The 21,835-nt window shown below is 66.9% G+C and overlaps 1 protein-coding gene across 2 annotated transcripts; it reads left to right on the top strand.

Annotated features, from left to right (window-relative positions):
* Nucleotides 1-15,382: 15,382 nt before the first annotated feature.
* ZFAND6 (zinc finger AN1-type containing 6) lies at nucleotides 15,383-21,442 on the top strand. Of its 2 annotated transcripts, none has more exons than XM_037509986.2 (6): nucleotides 15,383-15,500; nucleotides 16,513-16,680; nucleotides 17,406-17,514; nucleotides 18,020-18,120; nucleotides 19,172-19,285; nucleotides 20,734-21,442. In XM_037509986.2, exons 2-6 carry the CDS (start codon nucleotides 16,530-16,532, stop codon nucleotides 20,880-20,882), a joined length of 624 nt encoding a protein of 207 aa, XP_037365883.2. In that variant the 5' UTR covers nucleotides 15,383-15,500; nucleotides 16,513-16,529; the 3' UTR covers nucleotides 20,883-21,442. The 2 variants fall into 2 exon arrangements, with proteins under 2 accessions (XP_037365883.2, XP_037365884.1); XM_037509987.2 differs by having other exon boundaries at nucleotides 17,409-17,514.
* The last annotated feature ends 393 nt before the right edge of the window (nucleotides 21,443-21,835 follow it).

Here is a 21,835-nt window from a genome sequence, read left to right on the forward strand (position 1 = left end):
GTTATCAGCGTCATATTTTTTATAAAGATGTTTATTCCAAATAAACCAGCACTTAACAGAAACTACCGGGCCATATATTGTCGGTATTATTTAATTTTGCTTAGAAAATTCTGGATACAACAATAAGTCATAAAACAAAGTGTAAAAACCGGAAAGGAAGAGGAGAAATAGTATTTTATTAATGACAATAGAAAGCAGTCAAGTGACAAATTATTAAAGATTGTTATAAAGTCAGTTAAATGGGCAAATGTAAACGATACTTAGAATAAAAGAGCATTATACCACTGGCTGGTCGGAAGAGTCATGATGCATTTTTGCCTGAAAAACTCAGAAAAAAATGTCATGACTTTTGCAACAACCCAGTATAGTGTTAGTTGAAGATATACGCCAATATTTTATCCAGTTTCCACAAGCATAATGTCACCAAGCAGATCATTAGTGAGAAACATGATCTTGTACATCTCTCTAACGTCTCACCAAGTTACTTAAGACTCAGGCAACAAAACACATTGGGAATGGGTTTTTTTTTTTTTGGCTGAATACGGGAAGGAGCAGCCCAGGGGGTTTCTTGATAGGCCATCTAAACACGGGGTCACACGCGCCCTCCCCGCCTGACTGCCGCAGGCCATGCGCCCGATGAGACCCAGAGGCACACTTCCCGGAAGCTGACCAAGCCACCAGAAGGTGGCCGGAGGCCAGCAGAGGCCTGCGCAGGCCAGAAGCCATGGGGACGCTGGCGCCGCCACAGACACAGCTCTTGCTGCGCGGCCCAGAGCGGACAGGTAGGGTGCCCAGCATGAGGCCACCTCTGGTCCAGGGGGGCGGGGAGGCCGGCCAGAGGTGTGGAAACAGGCAGTTTGCACACTCATCCGTGCTGAAGGGAAAGACAGAGCCAGCTCGAGCTTCTAAGAAACAGCTCTGGCCTCACCAAAAAGGGGGCTGAGGTGCCGACCGGCACGTGCGGTGGTGTGACTAGCGCCCACCACTCCAGGAGCGAGGTGTGGAAGCACCTAAGACAGGACCCCCACTTTGCCTTTACCAAGGAGCAGAGGCTCCATGGGGTTTCGAGAGATGAGTAGGAGTTTGGAAGGCCAAGCAGAGTCCTCACACCAGGGTGAGGTCCCAAAGGGCCCCCTCTCTCTGCACCTCCCACACTCCCCTCACGCCTGCATGGCCGTGAACTCTCGGGCGGCCGGGCTCCAGTTCTTGTGGGGATCACAGCACGTCCTAGGACACCCACTGGTCCCAGCCTCCGCCCACACCCACCAGCGGCCTCCCGCCTTTGCGGTGGTCATCTCTCGCTTCTCTCCAGCTCCACCTCCCCAGCAGGAGTCACCTTGTCCCTCTGCTGCCCCTCCCACCTACCTCAAGTCCTTCAGGCTCTGCTCACTGCCCCTGAGGCTGACCACGGCACAGGGCTCCATCACATTGCTGCCCAGTGCAGGGGCTCCTGCCTCTCACCCTTCTGTCCACCCTCCAGCTGGCGCCAGCACCTGCTCCACAGCTGAGTCTGGCCCAGGCCGTAAGGTGCCCTCTGTACCCCACTCCCCAGCTCACCTGGCCTGCCCCTTGTGCCTCTGTGCTGCAGACCTCAGGTGGAATGCTCTCCTGGCTGCTCAACGTGCAGATGCCCTCACACCACAGCCCGCCAGGCAGCCCCTGGTGCCAGCAGGACTCCCCACCCAGCTGCTGTGGCCCCTCTCCAGCGCCTGTGCGGCCAGAGGCCCAGGGTCACTGGGCTTAAGCCCTGGGTAACTGACCCTGCAGTGTGCTGGGCCTTGGGGCAGTGTGGTGGCCGGGGTACCAGGGGGCACATTCCTCCTTTGCTCAGCTCCCCTCCACCAAACATGTTGAAGTGTGAATGAGACAGGAGATGAGTGGTAAAGGCACTGAGTCCCTCTGGCCCCGGCGGCAGCCCCGCCCTTTCAGGGCCCGGCTGCACAGGGCTTTCTGGCCATGCCGGCTGGGCACCCCGTGGCTGTCCTCCCACCCCCACCTCCCTCCTGCCGGGGAGGGGCTCCCAGCCGTCACCTGCCTCACCATTCTGCCCACTGGCCAGGGCACGTCCTGGAGGAGGGAGGGCTCGCCTCCCTCCGTGAACTGCCCCTGATGCCCCAGCACAGGACACCTAGCCTTTGTGAGGTCACGCAGGTCAGCCTCTCCCACCCCAGGGGAGACCAGATGAGGGGGAGGCCTGCAACTGAAGGGGGCACCCCAAAGCTCATGATCAAGGTAGACACTGTTAAATATATTTAAAAAATCAAATTAGTGCAGAAAATCTCCACGAACGAAACAGGCGTCATGTAAGGGTGCGCCTCGGGGCTCAGTGGGGGTCGACCAGCTCCCTCCCGGACCCGGGCGCCTCCGGCCTCGCGCTGCCTGCGGCCCGCGCCCTGGCACCTGCTGCCCAGCCCGGCGCGCGGGGCGCGGGCGAGACCGGGGGCGCCGCGTGGGGTGCACGCGCGGCTGCAGGTGCGTGCGGGGGCGCGCGGCCCGCTGGGGGCGCGCCCGAGCTTGGGGCGCGCGCGGAACCGGAAGTCCACCTCGCGCGGCTGGTGGGGGCGCTCGGCGGCCCCGGGGCCTCGACCCCGGCAGGAACGCGCCGGGGCGCCCGGACCCGCCAGGGCGCGGGGGCCTGCGAGGCGCCGGGCGGCGCGCAGGGCCGGGCGCAGGCTCCGCCCCGGAAGCCCCGGTCCAGCCAATCGCCGCGCGCTCCCGTCGCGGCCCCGCCCCCGCCGGCAGCCCCGCCCACGGCCCGCCCCGGTCTCGGCCCCGCCTCCTCCCGGGCCCGCGTCCCTCGCCGCGCGCTCGGGGTCGCCGCCCAGCCTCCCCGCCGCGGCCCGGCCCGCCCTCGGCCCCGCCCCCATCGGGCTCCGGCCAATGGCCTGGCGCTCCGGGCCCCGGCCCCGCCCCGACCCCGCCCGCGGTAATAATTAGGCGGCGGGCGGGGCCTGCGTCACGCGGCGCCGGCCAATCCGCGGGCGGCGCCGGCGCGTCACGGGCCAACAGCCCGGCAGAAAAGTTTCATAAGCGGCGGGCGGCGGCGGCGGCCGGAGCGAGCGCTTCCGCGGCCTCTCCGTCCCCACTCGCCGGCGGGACCGGGCGGCGGCGCGTCAGGCGGAGCGGCGCCGCCAGGTGAGGGCGCGCCGGCCTCCCCCCCAGGCGGCGGCCGGAAGCGCGCGGGGGGCGGGCCGGGCGGGCCGGGCGGGCGCGGCGCCCCAGGCCGGGAGGCGGGGCCGGGCTGCGGCGGGGGCGGCCCGGGGTCCCGGGGCCGGGGTTCTGGGCGCCAGGGCCCCGCGTGGCGGGTCCCGGGGCGAGGGTCGCGGGGTCGCGGGGGCGAGGCCCCGGCCCGGCGGCCGGAGCAGCGCGGGGGTGCGGGCCGCGCGGGCCGGACCCCCGCCCAGGCCGCGGGGTGCTCTCGCCGGAGGCCGCGGCCCCGCCAGCGTCCTGCGCTTGTTTTCTTCGACTCTGAAACCTGTTGGAGGAAGGCGGGGCGCGGGGGCGGAGGGCGCCGCGGGGTGGCGGGTTGGGCCCTCGTCGTCGCGCGTGTCCGCGCGGGCGGCTGTCGGGGCCGGCCCGGGGCCTCCCCGGCGTGTGCCGGGCTTTGCAGGCCGGGCGGCCCCGTAGAGCCGTTAAAAAAATGCCAAGAAGTGCTCAGGCGCGACCCTCCGGCCGCAGAGGGCCAGCGCGGAGTGGGGTGCGGCCGCGTCTGAGAGGCCCCCAGACCTGGGCCTGGGCGACCTCGCTGGGGCCTGCCCTGAGGGCACCGCGACCCCAGGTGCCCTCCAGCCTGGCGTCTTCCTCCTCTCACGCCCTTGGTGATTTCAGCTGCTGGTGGTCACCTGCCCGCCCCTTGGCCCTTGACTAGGGGCGTCCCTTGCTGCGGGCTCCTGATGGGGTGGTTGCTGCGTTTCCCCCAGACTCTGGGGCGCCCACCTTCTGTGCTCCGTGGTACCGTTGCCTGCGTGCCCTGGTGGCCCAGGCTGTGGACTCAGAAAGCCGCCGTCCTGCGGGGTGTCGACTCTGGCTAGAAGGACTGGAAACTTGGGGACTCTCCCATGTCTCAGTGGAGGGGTCGGGTCTGTGGGTGGCCGAGGTCCTGAGTGCCTGCACAGGGAGCAGGCCCGGGGCTCTGCAGAGCGGGGTTTTCTTCCCGGGAGATTCCTGCCACCACCGGCCATGTCCTTTGGCACTGCCGACGTCGCAAGTACCGTGGGCAAAACTGTTTGCATGTAGAGTAAACCCGCACCCTCCGCAGGCTCCCAGCGAGCACCGAGGCCCTCCTGTGCGCGGCCTGTCCGAGGCGGCCGCGAGGCTGGACCAGGCCGGCACTGGGCTGGCCCGTCCTGGGGCAGAGGAGCCTGTGCGTGCTCCTGAGGGCGCTGCCCGGGCCTCTGCTTGGGGCGTGGCAGGGGTGCTTCCGGGGGCGTGACTGGTGTGTTTACAGGCCTCGTTGAGCACCCTGTTTTTATTCACAGAAAGAGCAGAGATGGCTCCACAGGGCGTATGGCGTGCAGCACACACCGGGTGATCATTTGCAGGGGGTTGCAGCCGGCTCTGAAGAGCCCCTCCTTGGCCCTCAGCGGTGGCTTGTATCCCTCAGGCTCCGGGGACAATAGAGAGCTCCATGGTTTCTTCGTTGGGCAGCGCCCCGCCCTGCCTAACTGCGGGCTTGTGTGCTGGCCCTGGGCATGGGCTCTGCCCTCCAGCTGGGCTGCCCTACCCCGCCCCGCACCCCCGGCCCCCTCCCCGGCCCCTGGCCGCTCAGTCTCCACCCGCGCTGGCGCAGGCACGCTGCACTGTTGGCTCCTGCCCGAGGCCGCGGGCCGGTGGAAACACAGCCGGGCGCAAGTCACCCTCCGTTCCCCGAGCCCGCGGATGCACGAAAAATAAGGGAGAAGCAGGTGAAATTTTACTTAACCCAAAATATTACCATTTCGACAAGAAATCGCTAACGGGCCGTCTCATGTTCCAGACGGCCGCCACAGTCCGCGGGTGGGTGCCCCTGCCCGCCCGCGGACCCGCTCCCCTGCCCCTGGCCCCAGCTGCTGGCGCGGGTTTCTGGGTGTTCCGTGCGCCCCTCCTCCAGAGATGCGTCCGGGCCCGCTTCCCCGCCCAGCTTCCTTGGAGTGGCGTGGGCTGACGCGCAGGGTCGTCACAGGCCCTGCCACGTGTCGCTGCTGGGAGCCGTGTTTCCTGCGGAGGCCGGAGGCTCCAGGCCACCGCCGGCGGGAGCTGGGGGCCAGCGCTGACCCGGGGCGAGCAGGACAGGCAGGCCACCCGCCTTGTGCCCTGGGTGCCCTCTCCTATGTGCGCACAGGCCTCTGGGGTGGGCGGGTGTGGGGAGCGCGTCCCTCGCCGATGAGGCCCATGCTCGCGCGGCGCCCCTGCCCTGTGCTGCCTGCCCGCCGGCAGCGGGCCCAGGATGGCCCGGACGACCGTTAGACTAAGGAACGGCGACGGCTGCAGCCTGTGCGGGCGCCTCTTTAGGTGCCCTCTCGGGCGGGCGAGAGCCCGGCAGCAGGCCCCACACCCCAGGACGGCTCCCCGATCCTCACACTCCTTGTACTGGCTTGCAGTGTTTTTTTAACACCCCAAACTTTTTACCCTGTGGGAGATCTTGGGTGACGCGTCTGCTTGTGCCTTTGCGTCGCCCTCCCATCTGCTGGGCTCTGCTCTCAGTGACGGCTCGTCCTTCTGTCCCTCTGGGAGTGGCTCGACACTCGAGAGCAGACAGCGGCCTCCCGGGCTCCGTAGTCGGTTGTCTCAGCCCTGCCTACGAAACCTTCCTCCCGTTGCTTTGAAGTCAGGCTGCCTTTGTCCCCACGCCCCCCTCTGCCCCCCTGTGCTCCCCGCCAGTGCCCACCCCCAGCTTTTCGTTGTTGCTCGGATGGAATCAGAGATTTTTAGCTGGGAACTCAGGGTTTTCAGATTGTTTTTAGTTTCGAGCTTTTCCATGAAAGCACCTGGCTGTGGTGTTGACACACACATTGTAAGTTGCAAGATGAAAAACAAATTTAATGTCATTAAAACATTTTGAGCAGAGTTTGCCTCTTAGGTTAGCGGGTCCCGCTCTGACCTGACTGATCCTGGGCGCCACGGTCTGCTCCCCGGATGCCCACCTGCTTGTGGGGCCAGGCTGAGGGTTGGGGGTGCGCGGCCTCGCGGCGGCGTGAAATCCATGGTCTTGGGGGTACAGGCAGGCCACATGCCCGGGACAGGGGGTCTTCACACGGGACTGGTGCTGGGTGGGGCCCGGGACGCTGACTCTGGTGTGTTGGGAGGTTTCTGGCCTCCCTGGCCTGCGGGGTAGTTTTATAAAATAATTGTATGCTGGGTTTGGGGTGAAAATGGCCTTGCCAACGGTTTCTAGCCCCTCCCGCCTCATCCAGCTAGGGCGCTGTCCGTGAGGCTGTGGAGACTTGGGGCTGTGCTTCTGGGCTCTGGGTGGGGTGCGCGTGGGGTGTGCTTGGCCTGGTCAGGACTGGGCAGGCAGTGGGAGGCAGGCGTTTCCCTGGGGAGGAGCATGGGCTGCGCGCAGTAACTGGGGGTGCTGTTCCCTGTGGGCTGCCCTGTCCCTGCCTCACCCCAACCAGCCCATGGACTCCACGGCTTCACCTTTGCTGCCCGCCCGCCACCCCATGCTTCAGCGCTGCTTCTTCCTCCCTTTAGGGTGCGCGACACCCTGGAGGCTGCCTTGAGGGGCGGGTGGGCGCTCTCCCAGGGGGTGCAGGTGACGGGCATGGCCCACTGTGTTCCCGGGTGAGTGTCCATGGGCGCGGTTCTCGCGCCCTCCAGTTGGTGCTGCCCTGGGGCTGTTGCTGCAACTGCAGCCAGTGGCACCAACCTTCTGGCTCCTCCCTGCCCGGAGGCCACATGCCCGGTGGCCAGTCTGAGAGTGGCCGGTGGCTGTGGGGCCTGTGCTGCTCTGGGGCCACCTGTCGCCTGCAGCCCTTCCTGCCCCGTCACTGCAGGCCCAGGCTGGACCTCGGGCTGCACCAGAGTCTGGTCTGAGGCGGCAGCATGCAGCACCCGCGCAGCCTGGGCGGAGAAACAGGCCGCCAGCTTCGTTCCACTGTTCACTGCGGCGTTTCTAACGTGCCCACCAGGAGGCAGGTCCCGTGGCCTGGCCTGTTCCCCGCCCCTACCCCGGCTGCGGCGCTCTGGGCAGCTAGGGTGCAGGGGTGGATCCACTTTCCTGAATGTCACCCACACGCCCCTTGGGAGAGTGCCGCCCCCTCGGCTTTGACTGGTGCAGAGGGAGCTGTGTCAGGAGCGGCCTTCGGGGCTGCTGTGGAGGTCAGCCCGTTAGTGAACGCAGGCCGACCGTGCTCTTCCTTGGGCTCCAGCTGCGGGGCGGTGTCTGTGGCCCAGTGGCGCGTGCTGTCGGGCTGCCGTGGTGGGGGCTGGCCTGGCCCACGCACCGTCCTTGCGGTTTGAGTTGGCGAGTAGCCCCGTGCCTTGCGCGACTCCTGGGGGGCTCCTCCCCGCCAGCCTCCCCTCACTTCTCGCTAGTTGGCTCCTTGTGTTGCCTGGTGCCTGGCTGAGGGGCCTTGCTCCCCGCCCCCCTCCACGGCTGTGCCCCTCCACCCTGACCCCCGAGCCACGCTGTTCTCAAGTGATCCGCGCGGGTCCCCTTGGTGGTTGCCTTGGCAGTAGCCCCCGGTCCTGCTCCTTAACTCTGCCGCCCCGAGGTCCCTGCATGTCCTGGAGGTCTCCATGTGTCTAGATTGCCAAGGCCGCCGCCCCTTGGTGCACTGAGGGTGACCTTGGGGTTCACTAGGGCCCGTTGTAAATCATTAACGAAGCCGTGAGACGCTGACCCCAGAGCAGAGGTCTTTTCTGCTCACAGAACTGCTGAACTCGCGAATTTGCTGACCCGCACGACTGCGGCATCTCCCGGTGACGCCGCTCCCACGTGTGGGGCGTCTCTGCCGCTTCGTGAGCTTGGCGGGCGCCCGCCCGCAGGGAAGAGAGCCTGACCCTGACACGGGGGCTGGCTTCAGAGCAGCAGCCTGGCAGAGCTCCCGGGCGAGGCCCTTGTGGAGGGGGCGCTTGCTGCTGGGGGGCCAGGCAGCTTCTGCAGGCCGGGCTAGGGGGCATGGCTGGGGGGCACAGCTGGGGAGCAGGGCGCGGTGGGGCCTACGGGGCAGTGTGGGGGGGCACTGATCGGGTGCAGGGGGGCCCACCTCTCGGGGGCTGGGGTAGGGGCACGGTTTGGGGGGGCAGGGCCCCCAGGGCACAGGCCATCACTTGCGCTTCAGTTTCTTGCAGAGACTTCTCTGAGCTGCGCGCCCCTGGCTCTGGGCTGATACACGAATTTTCTTGGAGGGAGAAACGCAAGATTTTAAACTTCAAAAACTAAAAACGTTTATAAGCTCATTTTAAGCATCTTGTAAGCAGTCGCTCGACTTTGTTTTGAATTTATTCTCACAAACTAGTCAAAACCGTGGCCGAGGTGAACCCCACGCCCGCCCGCCGGGCCCAGGCTGTCCCGCGGGGGCCGGGCGCGCGGGGCTCCGGGGCTCGTCCCTCCCGCGGCGCCTCGGGGCTCGTCCCGGCCCTGGCGCCTCGGGGCTCCCCGCGGACGGCGCCCCGGCCCCGGCCCGCGCCCCGGCTCTGGACACGGGCCACACTCGCGGACCGCGGGCAGCGCCCCGCAGCCGGCCGGCCCGCCCCTCCCCTCCCCTCCCCTCCCCTCCCCTCCCCGCGGGGCCGGAGCGCGGACGCCCGCGCAGACAAAAGGGCGGGCGGGCGGCGGGACCCGCGGCGGCTCCAGGGGCCCCGGCGGCGCAGCCGAGCCTGCTGGCGGGCGCGCTGGCGAATGATGGCGCCGCGCCGCGGCCGCGGGGGGCGGGGCCTGCGCCGGCCGCCAATGGGCGGTGGGCATCGCGGGGGGCGGGGCCTGCGCCGGCCGCCAATGGGCGGTGGGCATCGCGGGGGCGGGGTCTGCGCGGCCGCCAATGGGCGGTGTGCATCGCGGGGCGGGGCCTGCGTGGGTTTGGTTGCCGGGGAGCCGGCTGCGAGCGAAGTTACTCCGGGGGAGCCGGCGGAGGCTGTCAGGTTTGTGGGGTCCCCGCCGGCCCTTCCGCCCCGCCCCGGCCGGACCCGCCCGCGGGCGGAACAAAGGGCGCCGGGCAGGAAGTGGGCCGGAGGCTCCGGGGCGGCCCGGCCCTCCGCGCGGCGGCCGCGGTCCTGGTCGCGGGGCCCCGCTGCGCCGCGCTCCGCGCCGCCGTCCTGCGCCCGGCCCGGCCCGCCGCGCCGTGCGGTCCCGGCCCCGCCCCCGGCGCCCTCGCCGGCAGGCCCGCGTCCGCCAGCGCCCGCCCCTGGGGTCCGCCGGGTCGCCCCGGCGCCGTGGACGTTGGGGCCGGGAGCACGCGAGGGCCCGGCGTCGGGGCCGCCCGCAGCTCCCCGGGTCCGGGGCCCCGCGCCGCAGCGGGGCAGCGCGGGGCGGCGGCGGCTCTGGGGGCTTCCCTCCCGCGCCCGGCCGCGCCGGCACCGGCTCCGCCTTCGCGGTCAGCGCTGGCCTCTTGCCGGCTTGTCCAGCCCCGGCGGCGATTGCTCCTCCTGGGTAACGCGAACCTCTTCACCGCCCGGCCTGCGCCTGGACCCTGGCTCTCCCCCGCCCCAGCGACTCCGGCGGGCAGAGCCCAGGGTAACTTGGAGACTACTTTCCTGTTTTCCTTTGTTTCCCCTAAAGATTTCCTCCTCCTGGGAGAATCCTCTGGAGTGGACTTACCTGGATCAAAGCGGTGAACACTGCGCAGCAAATGGCCTTTCAGAAGGTCGTGCAGGGAGTGCCCCCCTCGCGGCCCCTGCTGGGCGCCTCCTGCCGCTGGGGTCTGGGGGGCCGGCCGGCAGCCTGTTTCCAGACGGTTCCCAAGATGTAGGTGGGTCTGCCTCTGCCTCCTGGACGTTCACAGCAGCTGCAGGGAACTGGGGAACTTTCTTTGGAAACTGGGAAAAGTTTTACCCACCTGAGCAGACACTTTAGGCCTTGGACCTTTTCCTCAGTGTCTGTCGCTGTGGGGCCCGCGGTGCCCTCTGTGAGCCAAGCGGGTGCCCTTCTCCAGGAAGCCACTCTCTGCCTGCGCCCCAGGGCCTCCAGCCTTCCTCACCGCCTGTCCCAAGTCTTCAGATGCGCTGTCCAGCCGGTGTGGGGTGCAGCGTGGCGCCTGGCGCCAGGAGTGAAAGGCGAGGGCCGGCGCTGCGGCTGCCCTCCTGGGCGTCTGGGGGCATGTCACCGGCAGGCGAGGACCATGCTGGCCAGCGCACGGAGCAAGCTCTGGAAGTTCAAGACGGCTCAATACTGATGTGACTCCTCAGTGGGAGTGGGAGGTGGCTCCGGCGCGGCATCTGGGTGCTTCCTGGCCCTGCTCCCCTGTTCTGCCCACACAGCAGCTGCCTCTGGGCTGGGGCCGTCACGTCCGCCGACTGTCCCGACCAGAGTGGTTTCCCTCCGCATAGTGACACCTCAGCACGCACCTCACACGTGTTCCCTTCGTTCTGTGCGCGAGGCAGCGGCGTCCTCAAGTGCTCGAGTCCATCCTCACCAGACTGACCGCCCAGGCAGACAGGGCCGTACGTCCACCAGCCGGGCTGGGCTTCTCGCCAGGGCCCTAGTCGGGCCTCTCAGAGCACCCTGGTGGGCCGTCCGGGCACCCTGCGCCTGTGGGTCTCTCTGGGCATGGACAGCGGGTTCCCAAGGGAGGAGAGAGGTCGAGGTCAGGACAAGGTCAGTGATGCCCGTCGTTTGGGGGGAAGAAGCCATGGCTGCCTTGCCTCAGGCCACAGGGGTCTTCCTCGCCGGGGGCTTTTGAGGGGTGACCGGTTGGTAGACGGCAACAGCCCTGAGCCGGGGGTCCCTTCGCGCTGCGTGACAGGGACGCCTCCACCCTGGGTCTCTGGGGCCTCTAGGGCTGGCGGGGAGCATCTGGGAGGTGGTGCTTGGTGCAGCCTCATGACCACCCTGCCCGGGTGCGCTGCCGCATGGTCTTCTGCTCCGTGGAGACATGCCGCGGGATGTGGGTGCTGCCCACCCCCGCCTCCCTGCAAGCCCCCGGTGCGTCTTGGGCCCCAGCTCGCTTGCCTGCCTTCCCCAGCTGCCCCTCGGCCCTGAGCATGCCCGCTGCGGCTGTCGCCCCACCACTGTCGCATCTCTCGGCCGCGGCCTTCCTTGCTGGCCCCCGGTTCCGTGATCTGGGTCGTGAGCCCGGGTTTTCCGCCGCACGTGAGGTCCCGCCACACCTCCTGTTTGCCCTGCGCTTTCTCCAGCTTAATGGGGCTGCAGCCCGTCCCCCAGCTTGTGTCCGTGTTGGGATACAGGGTGGTGCTGCCATCCTGGCTGGGGCCCGTGCCCCGTCCCTTGTCCATCCCGGGTTCCCCGCCTGCCTTCCCCCACCTCGCACCACAGGCCGCACCGCAGCTGCCGGCTCAGCACCGCGGCCACCACCTGATGCCCTGGTCGGGCCTGCGTCGCTCCTTGAGCGTCCTCACCTGCCCGGCCGGGCCTCGCTCCCCAGCTCTTCAGCGCTCTGCCCCACTCTGCACGCCCCCACCCTCACCGGCCGAGACGTGCCCGCAGAGAACCTTTCAAAAGAGCTGTCTGGTGGCGCAGGGCCGCAGGACCCCGGGCACCTGGTGCAAGGCCGTGGGATGGCGTCGGTTCCGCACCTGCCCGGCACCCCAGGCCACGGCGGGGCCGTGGGGTGTGTGTGGGCTGACCCGAGAGGTGAGGTGGCTGGGGGAGACCCTTTCGGGCGTTGCCTTCTCGTCCTCACAGGCGTGTTAAGGCAGCAGGAGGCCCATGGGGCCCAGCAGCTCGAGCGCGAGAGGACTGTGGAGTGGCCAGGCCGGGTGGGAACGCGAGCGCTGGCTTCCGCAGCGGGGCGCGCAGGCGCTTGGGTATTCGGGAACTGCCGCTGCAAGTCCGTGGTTGCCTCTTGCACAAGCAGGTGCTGTTGGTTTGTTTTTTAACCATTGAAGTGTTTCAGGGGCAGGAAACACCTCACTACTCTCAAGTTTTTATTAGGCTTATTTTACTGCTTGGGTAACTTATCTTCTAAGTAGTAAAAATGAAAAATAACCGTTCCTTTAATGGATTTTTTAAGAATATTTTTAAGATTGATTTATTTATGCACACAAGAGCTGGGGTACAGGCCAGAGGTGTGGGGGGTGAGCGGACTCACCAGAGACAGAGTGGGGAGCAGAACAGGCAGATCAACTTAAAAACTGCTGAGGGGAGCAGCGGGCGAGTCAGGAAAGGTCTGCTGCACCGTGTGGGTAGCCCCCTGGCTGGCCGGGAATCGAACTCGTGCTGCAGAGGCTGCGGACTGCTTCATGGTGCGGTGCTTAACCCCTTGAGCCACCAGGGAGGCCCCTTTAATAGATTTTAAGTGTCACGCTGGTGAATGTAAAATAACAAACGACGCATAACTGGTAAGGGCTGGCTCGGCTTTGGTAAGCAGAACAGCGCTCCTTTCGCTTACGTTTTAAATGATTTCTCTTACGTTGCTTCCGACGCAGCCCAAGCCTCTGCTGGGGAGGCCCCGTCCCACAGCGAGCGGCCCCTGTGAGCCCCGTCTGCCTCGGTGTTGAGCGTCGCTCTCGGCGGGCACCGATGGGCTAGGCGCTGCCTGAGGGAACTGCGCAGCGGCAGCTTCTTCCCGACTTGTCCGAGCGGCCGGTGTGGGCCGGGCCCGGTCGGCCGGGCTTGCTCAGGCCGGAAACCTGACGTGGGTGCTGTCAGGTGAGGGTGGGCTGTGGTCATTCCCTGTCCTGTAAGTTGGCGTGCGGAGCTCTTGGCACGGGCGGGACGGGGCGGGGGGCGGGTTAGCTACGCCTGTCAGGCCGCGACCGCGGAGCCAGGATGGCCAGCATGTGGCCAGGGAGGCCCCAGCCTCCGCCTGAGGTCACCCCAGGGATAGCGAGCCCTTAGCAGGTCATCCTGGACGTCGGGCAGCGGCTGGGTCTCTGCCCCAGGCGAGGACGCCGTGGCGAGGCAAGGAGGAGAGAGGGCTCGGAGGTGCTCCTGGCCGGAGCCCCAGCTTGCTGGGACTCGGGGGGCGGGCCAGAGGCACGGGGGCCGCGGGCTGTGGGATGGGGCTCCGCGAGCGGAGGGGTGGCTCCTGCCAGGGGCGGCCTTTCCCAGCGCCGTGTCCTTGCACGGGCGTGTTGCGGGGCCCCCGTCATGCCCCCTATCGGGGACATCAGCCCCGCCCCCCGTTGTGGACGCCCCACCGTGGGGCCTGGGTCAGAGTCGGCACGCCTCGGGGCGTCCCACAGGTGGGTCTCGTGAGGGGGGCACCCAGCTCTACAGGGGTGGCCCCTGCCCGGCAGAAGTCCCGGCGCTCCCTGCCCAGCCTTCAGCCCAGCGGAGCTTCGTGCCGGCTGTGAGGCTTCTGCGCTCCCGGAGCTTGTGGTGGCGCCCCGGGCTGGGCGGGGGGCGAGCGGCTTCTCACTGGACACGCGGGCTGCCCGCCTGGCCGCCGCTCCTCGTGCCTCACGCTGAGTGCCCCACGTGGCACACTCGCCCACCGCCCCGGTCAGGATCTAGGGGTCTCGGGGTTCAGCACGCGCTGAAGTGCAGGCCTTGGAGTCCGCCGCCCAGGGTCTGAGTCTCTGCGTTTTCACCACGAGTGGGGGGGAGGGTGGGGGACAGCGCCTCCCTCCGGGCCGGCTGACCCCGCTGAGCCCCCAGGGCTGTGGCCTGACAGGAGGACAGGCTCGCTCTGGCCGTGCCCCAGCCCTCGGTCCTGCCCGCTGTCGCCGTGCTCCTCCGCTGGCGGCGCTCGGCCTGAGTGGCTTTCTGGAGGACGCTGGGCAGAGCACCCTGGAGGGGCCCGGGGCAGGCCTGTGCGTGACTCTGCTCCAGGCTGCCCCTCGGGGCTTTGTCCACAGGGCAGTGCGGGTGCTTGGGGGCGCGGTTCCTGGAGCTGTGGGCACCCCAGTTCTCTAAAGGCCTTTGGAGCTTTTGGGGTGTTGCAGAAATAGTCTTCCTCTGGCATCTGTTAGACACAGGGCCCCACGTTGGGAGGCAGCACAGGGGCTGAGGTGGCTTCGCACCCCGGTGCCGCCAGCAGGCTCGCAGGGATGCTAGCGGGGCGGGATGGGGGGGGCGGGGAGCGGCTGCTGCTGTGGGGTTTGGGGCGGGCAGGTGGGCGGGCGCCTTCTATGCTGTGCGGCTGGTGGGGCCACGGGGCGGTCTCAGTCGTTTCCTCCGAGGGGTGAGACGTCCTGGGAAGGGGACCGGGCCGCCAGGCCCTGCCCGCCCCACTGGGTAAGCGTCTCCGTCTTACTTTCTGTGTTGCTAGCGGCCCCTGAAAGTCAGGAGGACACGTCTGAGGGATGAGCTTGCGGAGGGCCGCCGGTTCCCCCGCGGAGTTGCTGCCCAGCTGGCAGCCCCCCGGCTCTGTCCTCACAGGACAGGGCGCGGCGGCCCTGATGCCACCGCATGCGAGCTTCGCCCCCACAGCTGAGAGGCAGAGTCCTCGAGCAGTGAAAACAAGCCCCGGGCGGGCACGCGGCGGCAATTCCACAGTGTAGACACCCCCAGAGACTGGGGGCACCTGGGGGTGCCGGCGGGGGCGGGGAGAGCCCGGGCGTAGACCCAGGAAGCCGCTCACTGATGCCCATGTGTGGCCTCTGCCCGCCCTCCCCATCCTTGATTTCCGCTCCCCGTGTGGCTGGCCGCGGGGGTCCCCACAGTGCCCTCCAGCCCCGCAGGCTCCCGAGAGCGAGTCCGCTATGTCGGGGGCAGGCGGGGCAGGCCGTGGCCCTGTGACCTCCCCTGGGGGTCTGCGCCACTGTGTCCGGCTGACCTGAGCCTGCCTGTGAGGTGTGGGGCCGGGGCTGGTTGCGGGGTTCCCAGGGTTGGGACCCGGGGTCCGGTCAGCGCGGACTCGTGCTCCCGTGGCGGCGTGGGGTCGCTGCTGCCCTTCAGCCCTGGTGGGCACTGCGGTCCCCGCCCCCAGCCCGCCCGCAAGAGCCCTGGGATGGGACAGTGGGGCGGGCGTGGTCGTCGACTGCAGGTTCACCTGTGTGGGGGTGGGGGCGTCAGCAGACTGGCACTTCCAGAAACTTTGCATCTGAGTGACTGGAGCACGGAGGGACGGGCTTCAGGGCTGGAGCTTTGGAGGGGTCGCGGCCCGGTGTCCTGCGCCTTCCTGGGCCCCGTTCAGGTGCCCTGTCCTGCACCGCAGTGTGCGTCTTGGGTGGCAGGAGTACGGTCGCCGCCTCAGCAGATGGCCTGGGCCTGCGGGAAGAGGGCGCCCTGATGTAGGCCCCTGCTGCCCACAGTGCACGCGGGAGCGGCTGTGACCAGGCAGAGCTGGCGAAGCCTGGAACTGCCCTTAGGAGACTGACTCTCTCCTCTCCTCCCCAGCTGCCACGCTGCGCCCTCGCTGCGGCCAGGCCTGGAGGGACTGCTGCTGGACAGCTGCGCCCGGGCTGTGTGAGCACGACCGCTGGAGCTGTGGGCCCCCCGCCGCCGCCGCCAAGAGGTCAGTGAGGCCGTCCCTGCTGGGAGCCGCCTTGTGCACCTCCAGGTGCGGTGCTAGCCGAGGAGGTTGTCCAGGCAGTGCTGGCTCGGTGGCACGTCTGCCCGGAAGCTCCTTTGCTGCTCGCTGTGTGAGCTCCTTCTGGGTAGCGCTCAGTGGGGCAGCCCTTCTGTAATGGATGCTGTCGCGTCTTCTGTGGGCCGTGGGCCCTGCAGATCGGCCCCTCCCCTCCCCCTGCTCTGGGCAGGCTCCCCCTCTGGCGGCCACACTGCTCGGGGCCCGTGCACTCTGCGTCTTGTCCTCTGCACCATGGTCTTCAGCTTCTCCTGGCACATCTGGATTCCATGGGATGGGGTGCTGGTCACCAGGTTGCTGCCACGGCGAGCTCTTCCAGTGCCCACCCCCAAATTGCTGACGGGACCTCCTGGTGCCCTCTCTGAGGTGCACGTTTCTGCACCATCAGCGCCGTCGACAGCAGCTGTGCTTGGGGAGTGAAGCCGCTGCCCGTGGCGGGGGCTGGCGCGGCGGCCTGGGCTGGAGGTGCCGGCCAGGGCGGGTCCTGGCCTACATGGCTATTGGGAGGTGGGTCAGGCCTGGGCAGTGTCCCTGACCTGCAGCCTAGCCCTCCCCTGGCAGGCCCTTGCCACCCTGTGCGTCTGTGGCTGAGAGCGCCGCCACTGTCCGTGCTGTTGGCAGGCGCACGCGTGCCTTGCCTGTGTGTTGGGACCCCGGCCCGTGTGGCCAGCCCTGCCTGCTGTCTGCTCGTGGGTGCAGACTTGGAACAGGCGACGGTGCCCTGGTGTGAAAGGCGGACCTACCGCCCTCCATGGCCTGGGCTTTAAGGGCTCCTGACAGCAGCCCCGCCTGCTAGCCCATGGGCCTTCTCCGCCCTCTTTCCCATCGAGAGGCGGTGTGGGGCAGGAGCGGGGTCGCCTGTGGGTCTCCCTGGCATGTGGAGTGGACGCGGGTGGTGGACGGTCGCGTGTCCACATTGCTGACCCTGTGTTGTCTATAGGTGCCCAGCAGAAGAACATGGCTCAAGAGGCGAATCACAGCCAGGCGCCCATGCTGTGCTCCACCGGCTGCGGGTTCTACGGGAACCCCCGGACCAACGGCATGTGCTCCGTGTGCTACAAGGAGCACCTCCAGAGACAGAACAACGGCGGCAGGATCAGCCCACCTGGTGAGCCTGTCCGGGCCGTCATCCACGGGGAGCCAGTGCCCCATCCCTGCATAGCATCCTGTCTCCGAGTAGGGTGGGGTGGGGCAGCAAGGGGCCCTGGGGAAGGCGGGCGGGTCGTTGGCTGGACCTGGCTTCGCCTTGGGGGCGGGGCTGCTCTGCCCTCCTGAACCGGTCCTCCAGAGCCCTGCAGACGGGCTTCTGTGTCGGCAGCTGCGAGAGCAGATTGAGAAGGCTTCTGAGGAGCAGCTGTGGAGAGGACAGCTGTGGTGGCCTCCAGCTGGGCCACGTTGGCGCCTCGGAGGCCGTCTAGGCTGCGGCTGTCTCCTCGCTGCCCCACGTGGAAGCCCAGGGCCAGGCCCATGGGGATGCTACCCCTCTGGGTCTTCTGCACCGAGACACAGCGGGGGCAGCACCTTCCCGGCTGCTGGGAGCGGTTTCTCAGCCTGCGGGCCCGGCCTCAGTGTGCAGGCCGCCCCAGGGCTCCACCCCCGGGGGACATTTGTGACCAGGACACGGGCGCCCAGCCATTCGTCCTGGAAGTTCATCTCTTCACATTGACCGTGGGGGTGTGGTTCAACAGACATCCTTCCGCTCCCAAAGCCCCGGGTTTTTTAACTGAGTGCAGCGAGCCAGCGGCTCATGGGTGGGCGGCGGGTGGGCCTGGGTTTGGTCTGCCCTGGCAGGCACCGCCGAGGACAGGTCCTTGACCCACGGTGTCCCCGCAGCAGCCTCTGTTGGTAGCCTCTCCGAGCCCCTGCCTGTCCAGTGCACAGATGTCGGGGCCGCGGAGGCTCCTCCTGCGCTGGAGTCCACGTCGCCATCCACACAGCCCAGGTAGGAGGCTCTGTGGGGTGGGGTGCACACGTCATCCCTCAGCCCAGGCAGGGAGCCCCAGACCACCCGGCCCAACCAGCGAGGAGGCATCCCTGGCCCACCCTCCTCCAGAGGGCTGGGCTCCCTGTGTCTCTTGCTGGGACAGGTCCCGACTCCAGCTCCCGGCTAGTGCCAGGCCTCGGGCGCCCTTCTCCTTTCTGGCTCTGAAGTCACGTCCCCCAGGAACCTAAGGAGATGGACGCTTGCCCCACCTGTCTCCTGCTGTCAGAGGCGGCCTGTGCCTCTCCTGGGGCTGGGGCACACGGCGTGGCCTGCAGGAACGTTGTCTCCCCGAGCCAGGTCATGCCACTCACGCTGTGGCTTCCCCCCGAGGTGGGCTGGCCCCCGCGGCCTGACTCCAGGGCCCCGTGAGGCGCCACAGCCCACTCAGATATGCAGCTCCCACGCTGCCCTTGCAGTTACTGTCCGGGACCACCTTTCAATCTGAATGCTTTTGCTTTTCCAGCCCTGTATCAAATCAGTCACTTTTATCAGAATCGGTAGCCTCTTCCCAAGTGGACAGCACGTCTGTGGACAAAGCAGCGCCTGAGACAGAAGACCTGCAAGGTCGGTGGGGCCCTCCGGGCTGTGGGGCTGGTGCTGTTGCGTAGCTGGGCACGCCGTGCTGGTGGACAGCAGCGTGCAGGCCCTCCTCATGGCCGTGGGGTAGGGCGGGGTGCCGTGTCTTCCCTGAGTGGACATGCTGTTGGCCTCGAGGCCCGCGCTGAGCAAGGCCGCCTCCCTGTGTGGGGTGGGCCTGGCTGAGGAGAGTCTCGAGCGTGGGCACCAGGCTGAGCCATAGGTCCTGCTGCCCGTGGGGTCTGGGAGATCAGCCCCGGGAGGCGCCCGGTTGCCACTGGCCTGCGGTGCTGCTGCTGAGCTCGAGGTGGCCACCCCCACACAGGCCAGCTGCTCCCTGGCACGGGCAGGCGGCGTGGCAAGCCTTGGCTTTGGCCCCTGAGCTCCGCCTTAAGAATGGGGAGAGGACCTGGGTGAAGTGCGGGGGGAAGGGGAGACCCTTAGAGCTGCAGTGAGGGCCCGGCATGCCAGTCGGCACCTCTCACAGATGTGGGCTGGTTCCTGGCAGGGTCGGCTGGAGCCCGAGCTGGGGAGGCCTGGGCCACGCCGTGTGGATGCACATCTCAGGGTGGCGGACCTAATGGAGGTGTCTGGGAGCACGGGGCTGGGGGCGTCCTCGTGGCAGCCTGGGTGCTGGCCTTGGCTCGTGCAGGGACACGGCAGCTCAGCTTCATCACCTGTCTGTCCTTGAGCTCAGAGGTTTCACGTGAACGCCTGGGACTGCCCGACACACATCGTGTCATGGCTCGGGCTGGACCTTGTCCCCAAGCGCCTCAGCACCGGCCCAATATGTGCGTCGGCACAGGGCGCCCCTCACACACTCCCCGGGATGCCAGGCGTGCACGTGCGCTACCGCCGCCACTGGCCCGGCGTGTGTTGGAGAAGCTGCGAGCACAGCGCGGGCCTGTGTTTTCTGTTTCCCGTGTGCCACGCGCCCCAATGCAGGTGCACCAGATACCTGTCACCCCCTGGGGCCGTGGCTTCCCGGCGCGTGGGTCTTATCACTTAATGACACCGCGCTGCCTTCCTGTTCTGTCAGCCTCGGCGTCAGATGTGGCGCAGCCGCCCTCTGAAGAGCAAAGCAAATCCCTTGAGAAGCCAAAACAGAAGAAGAATCGCTGCTTCATGTGCAGGAAGAAGGTGGGGCTAACTGGTAAGGACCCGGCCCGCCGCCGGGGAAGGCCGGGAAGGCGGGCCCAGCTGTTAGGGCTGCCCGTCCGGGAGCTGAGACTCGCTTCGGTGTGTGAGTTTTCTTAAGAGAAATAAAAATAGTTTACTTATGTATCCAAAAGTGAAATGAACAGCTCTTCTTTACGCACATGGACAGGTGAGGCCCGGTGCTGGCACGGGCGGGGTCGGAGGGCAGTCTCCTGGGGAGGAGCACGGTGTCCCGGGGTGCTGAGGGGCAGCCAGGCGTTCCAGGCAGGGCTGTCATGTTTGGCAGGAAACAGGCGCTCTGGGGTTCAGCGAAGGAGGGAGTTCGTGTAAAAGAAGGGTGAGCAGAGGCGAGTGCAGGTGCCTGTGCCAGAGGTTCTGGGCAGACAAGCTGGACTTGGCACCGAGGGGACAGGCATGCAGGCAGAAAGAGCTGGACAGAAGCTCAGGGAGGGGAGCGAGGGGGTTGCCAGCTGGCCGGGCGGGCCGGGGCAGCAGAGCCGAGAGGCTGCTGGTGCTCGCTGGGTTAGGCCAGGGCTGAGGACCTTCCCTGAGAGTCTGCCCGGGAGCGGGGACGCGCAGCAAGACTGCCGGCCAGCATGCTGAGGGCGGGCACACAGCGCAGGCGGGCAGGAGAGGAAGGTTCCGCTGTCCCCTGTGGACGTGAACAGACACCGAAGTCCCCCTGAGGCCCTGCCCGTGTTCGAGGCCGTCTTTCTAGGTTCAGACCAAGGCCTGGTGGTTCTCTTTCTGCCGTCCACCGGTCTAGCCCTTCTTGTTGGCCTCACCTTCCAGTCGTGCTCACGGCGGTCCGGATGTCATGACAGTGAAATCCAAGGGCCCAGGAAGTCGGCATCAGTCTCAGTGCAGCCCTCACACCTCCTGCAGCCCAGACCCCTGCCAGGCATAGCACAAGGGTCCTTTCCAAGTCAGGTGCTGAGAACGCCGACCCCAGTCTGCACCCAGCCGTGGCATCCTGTGGGCACAGTGGGCCGCCCGAGGCAGCAGTCCACACTCGGCTCAGCTCTCGGCCTCCACCCTTGGGCCACTTTCCTAAAACAAGTCGCTTGCATGTTACTGTTTATGTGAAGGGCCTCCCACTCCCCCGTCACTCTCCAGAGTCACAGATGCAGAAACAGGCTCGAGGCTCAGCTGCGGACTCGGTCAGGGAGTAGCCGCTTGCAAGCCCGCGGTGCAGGGCCTGACCCGGGGGATCCTGCCAGGAGGAGGTTGGGCCCACCTCCGGCAGCCAGTACGGGGGTGGCTGCGCTTTCCCGCCTGGCAGGTGCTCGCCAGGCCGCAGCCATCATGCCCGGTGCTAGTGGACGGCCGGGCGGTGGGCAAGAGGCGCACGAGGAGGCGCGCGGCGCAGTGGGTGTCTGGGTGCCCCTGCTGGGCCCGCCTGCCACCCTCTGCCCACTCACCTGTGCTGTCGTCCATTTCCAGGGTTCGAATGCCGGTGCGGGAACGTGTACTGCGGCGCGCACCGCTACTCCGACGTGCACAGCTGCCCTTACAATTACAGAGCCGACGCTGCCGAGCGGATCCGGAAAGAAAACCCAGTCGTTGTCGGCGAAAAGATCCAGAAGATTTGAGCTCCTGCTGGAATACAAAGTCCTTGGCCATCTGCAAACTAAACACTGACTTGAGTTTTTTTCCTAGTCCTTGGACGTAGAGCAGCGTCTGATAGGCCTTTAATCACGCATGTCACCGGAAGAATAGATTTTTGTTTTTGTTTTGAAAATGACTCTGAACATTTATTTCCATTGCAGTTTCTGTGCTGAAAAGACTTAAGTAAACTTTACAAGTATTATCCTTTTAAGATCATTCTAATTCTAGTTGAGCGCAGAGGGCTTGTGATGCCTGAAGCCCGGAGGGCGACTTCCCGCGGTGCCGCCGCTCTGCGCAGCCTCCTCCGCGCCCTCCAGGGACCCTGCTCGCACCGCGCGGACCTGGACTCGCCTGCCGGCCCGCGCTTCTCTCTGACCAAGGCCCCGCCTCTGCCGGCGCTTGCTCTGCGCCCCACTGTTACGTCCTCTGCGCGGGGAGGGGGCCGTCCTGGCCCGCGCGGAGGGGAGGGCGTGGGGCCGCACTGTTTTCTGTTTCGCACCAGCCTCTGATTCAATAAAGGAAATGGCTCCTCCGCTGGCGCGCGCCCTCATTCTTACCAGCGGCACCTCAACTTCTGGGCCTCTGCTTGGCTCATTTTTTTCTGTTTTTTTTTTTTAAAGATTCATGCATCCAAGAGCTGGGGTGCAGGCCAGAGGTGTGTGGGGTGAGAAGATTCACCAGAGACAGAGTGGGGAGCAGAACAGGCAGACTGACGAAGTACATTGCTGAGGGGAGCAGCGGGTGGCAGGAGAGGTCTGCTGCGCCCTGTGGGTAGCTCCCTGGCCGGGAATGGAACTTGTGCTGCAGAGGCTGCGGACAGCTTCACAGCGCTGTGCCTAACCCCTTGCGCCACCAGGGAGGCCCCGTGGCTGGTTGCTGTTTAATCCCTGGAAGGGCAGGATTACTGTAACGAGAGAGAGTGAGGGACGCTGGCCCA

Source organism: Talpa occidentalis, unplaced genomic scaffold (assembly GCF_014898055.3).
Source record: "Talpa occidentalis isolate TD23 unplaced genomic scaffold, MPIMG_talOcc4v2.1 talOcc4.14, whole genome shotgun sequence".
Lineage (NCBI taxonomy): Eukaryota > Metazoa > Chordata > Mammalia > Eulipotyphla > Talpidae > Talpa > Talpa occidentalis.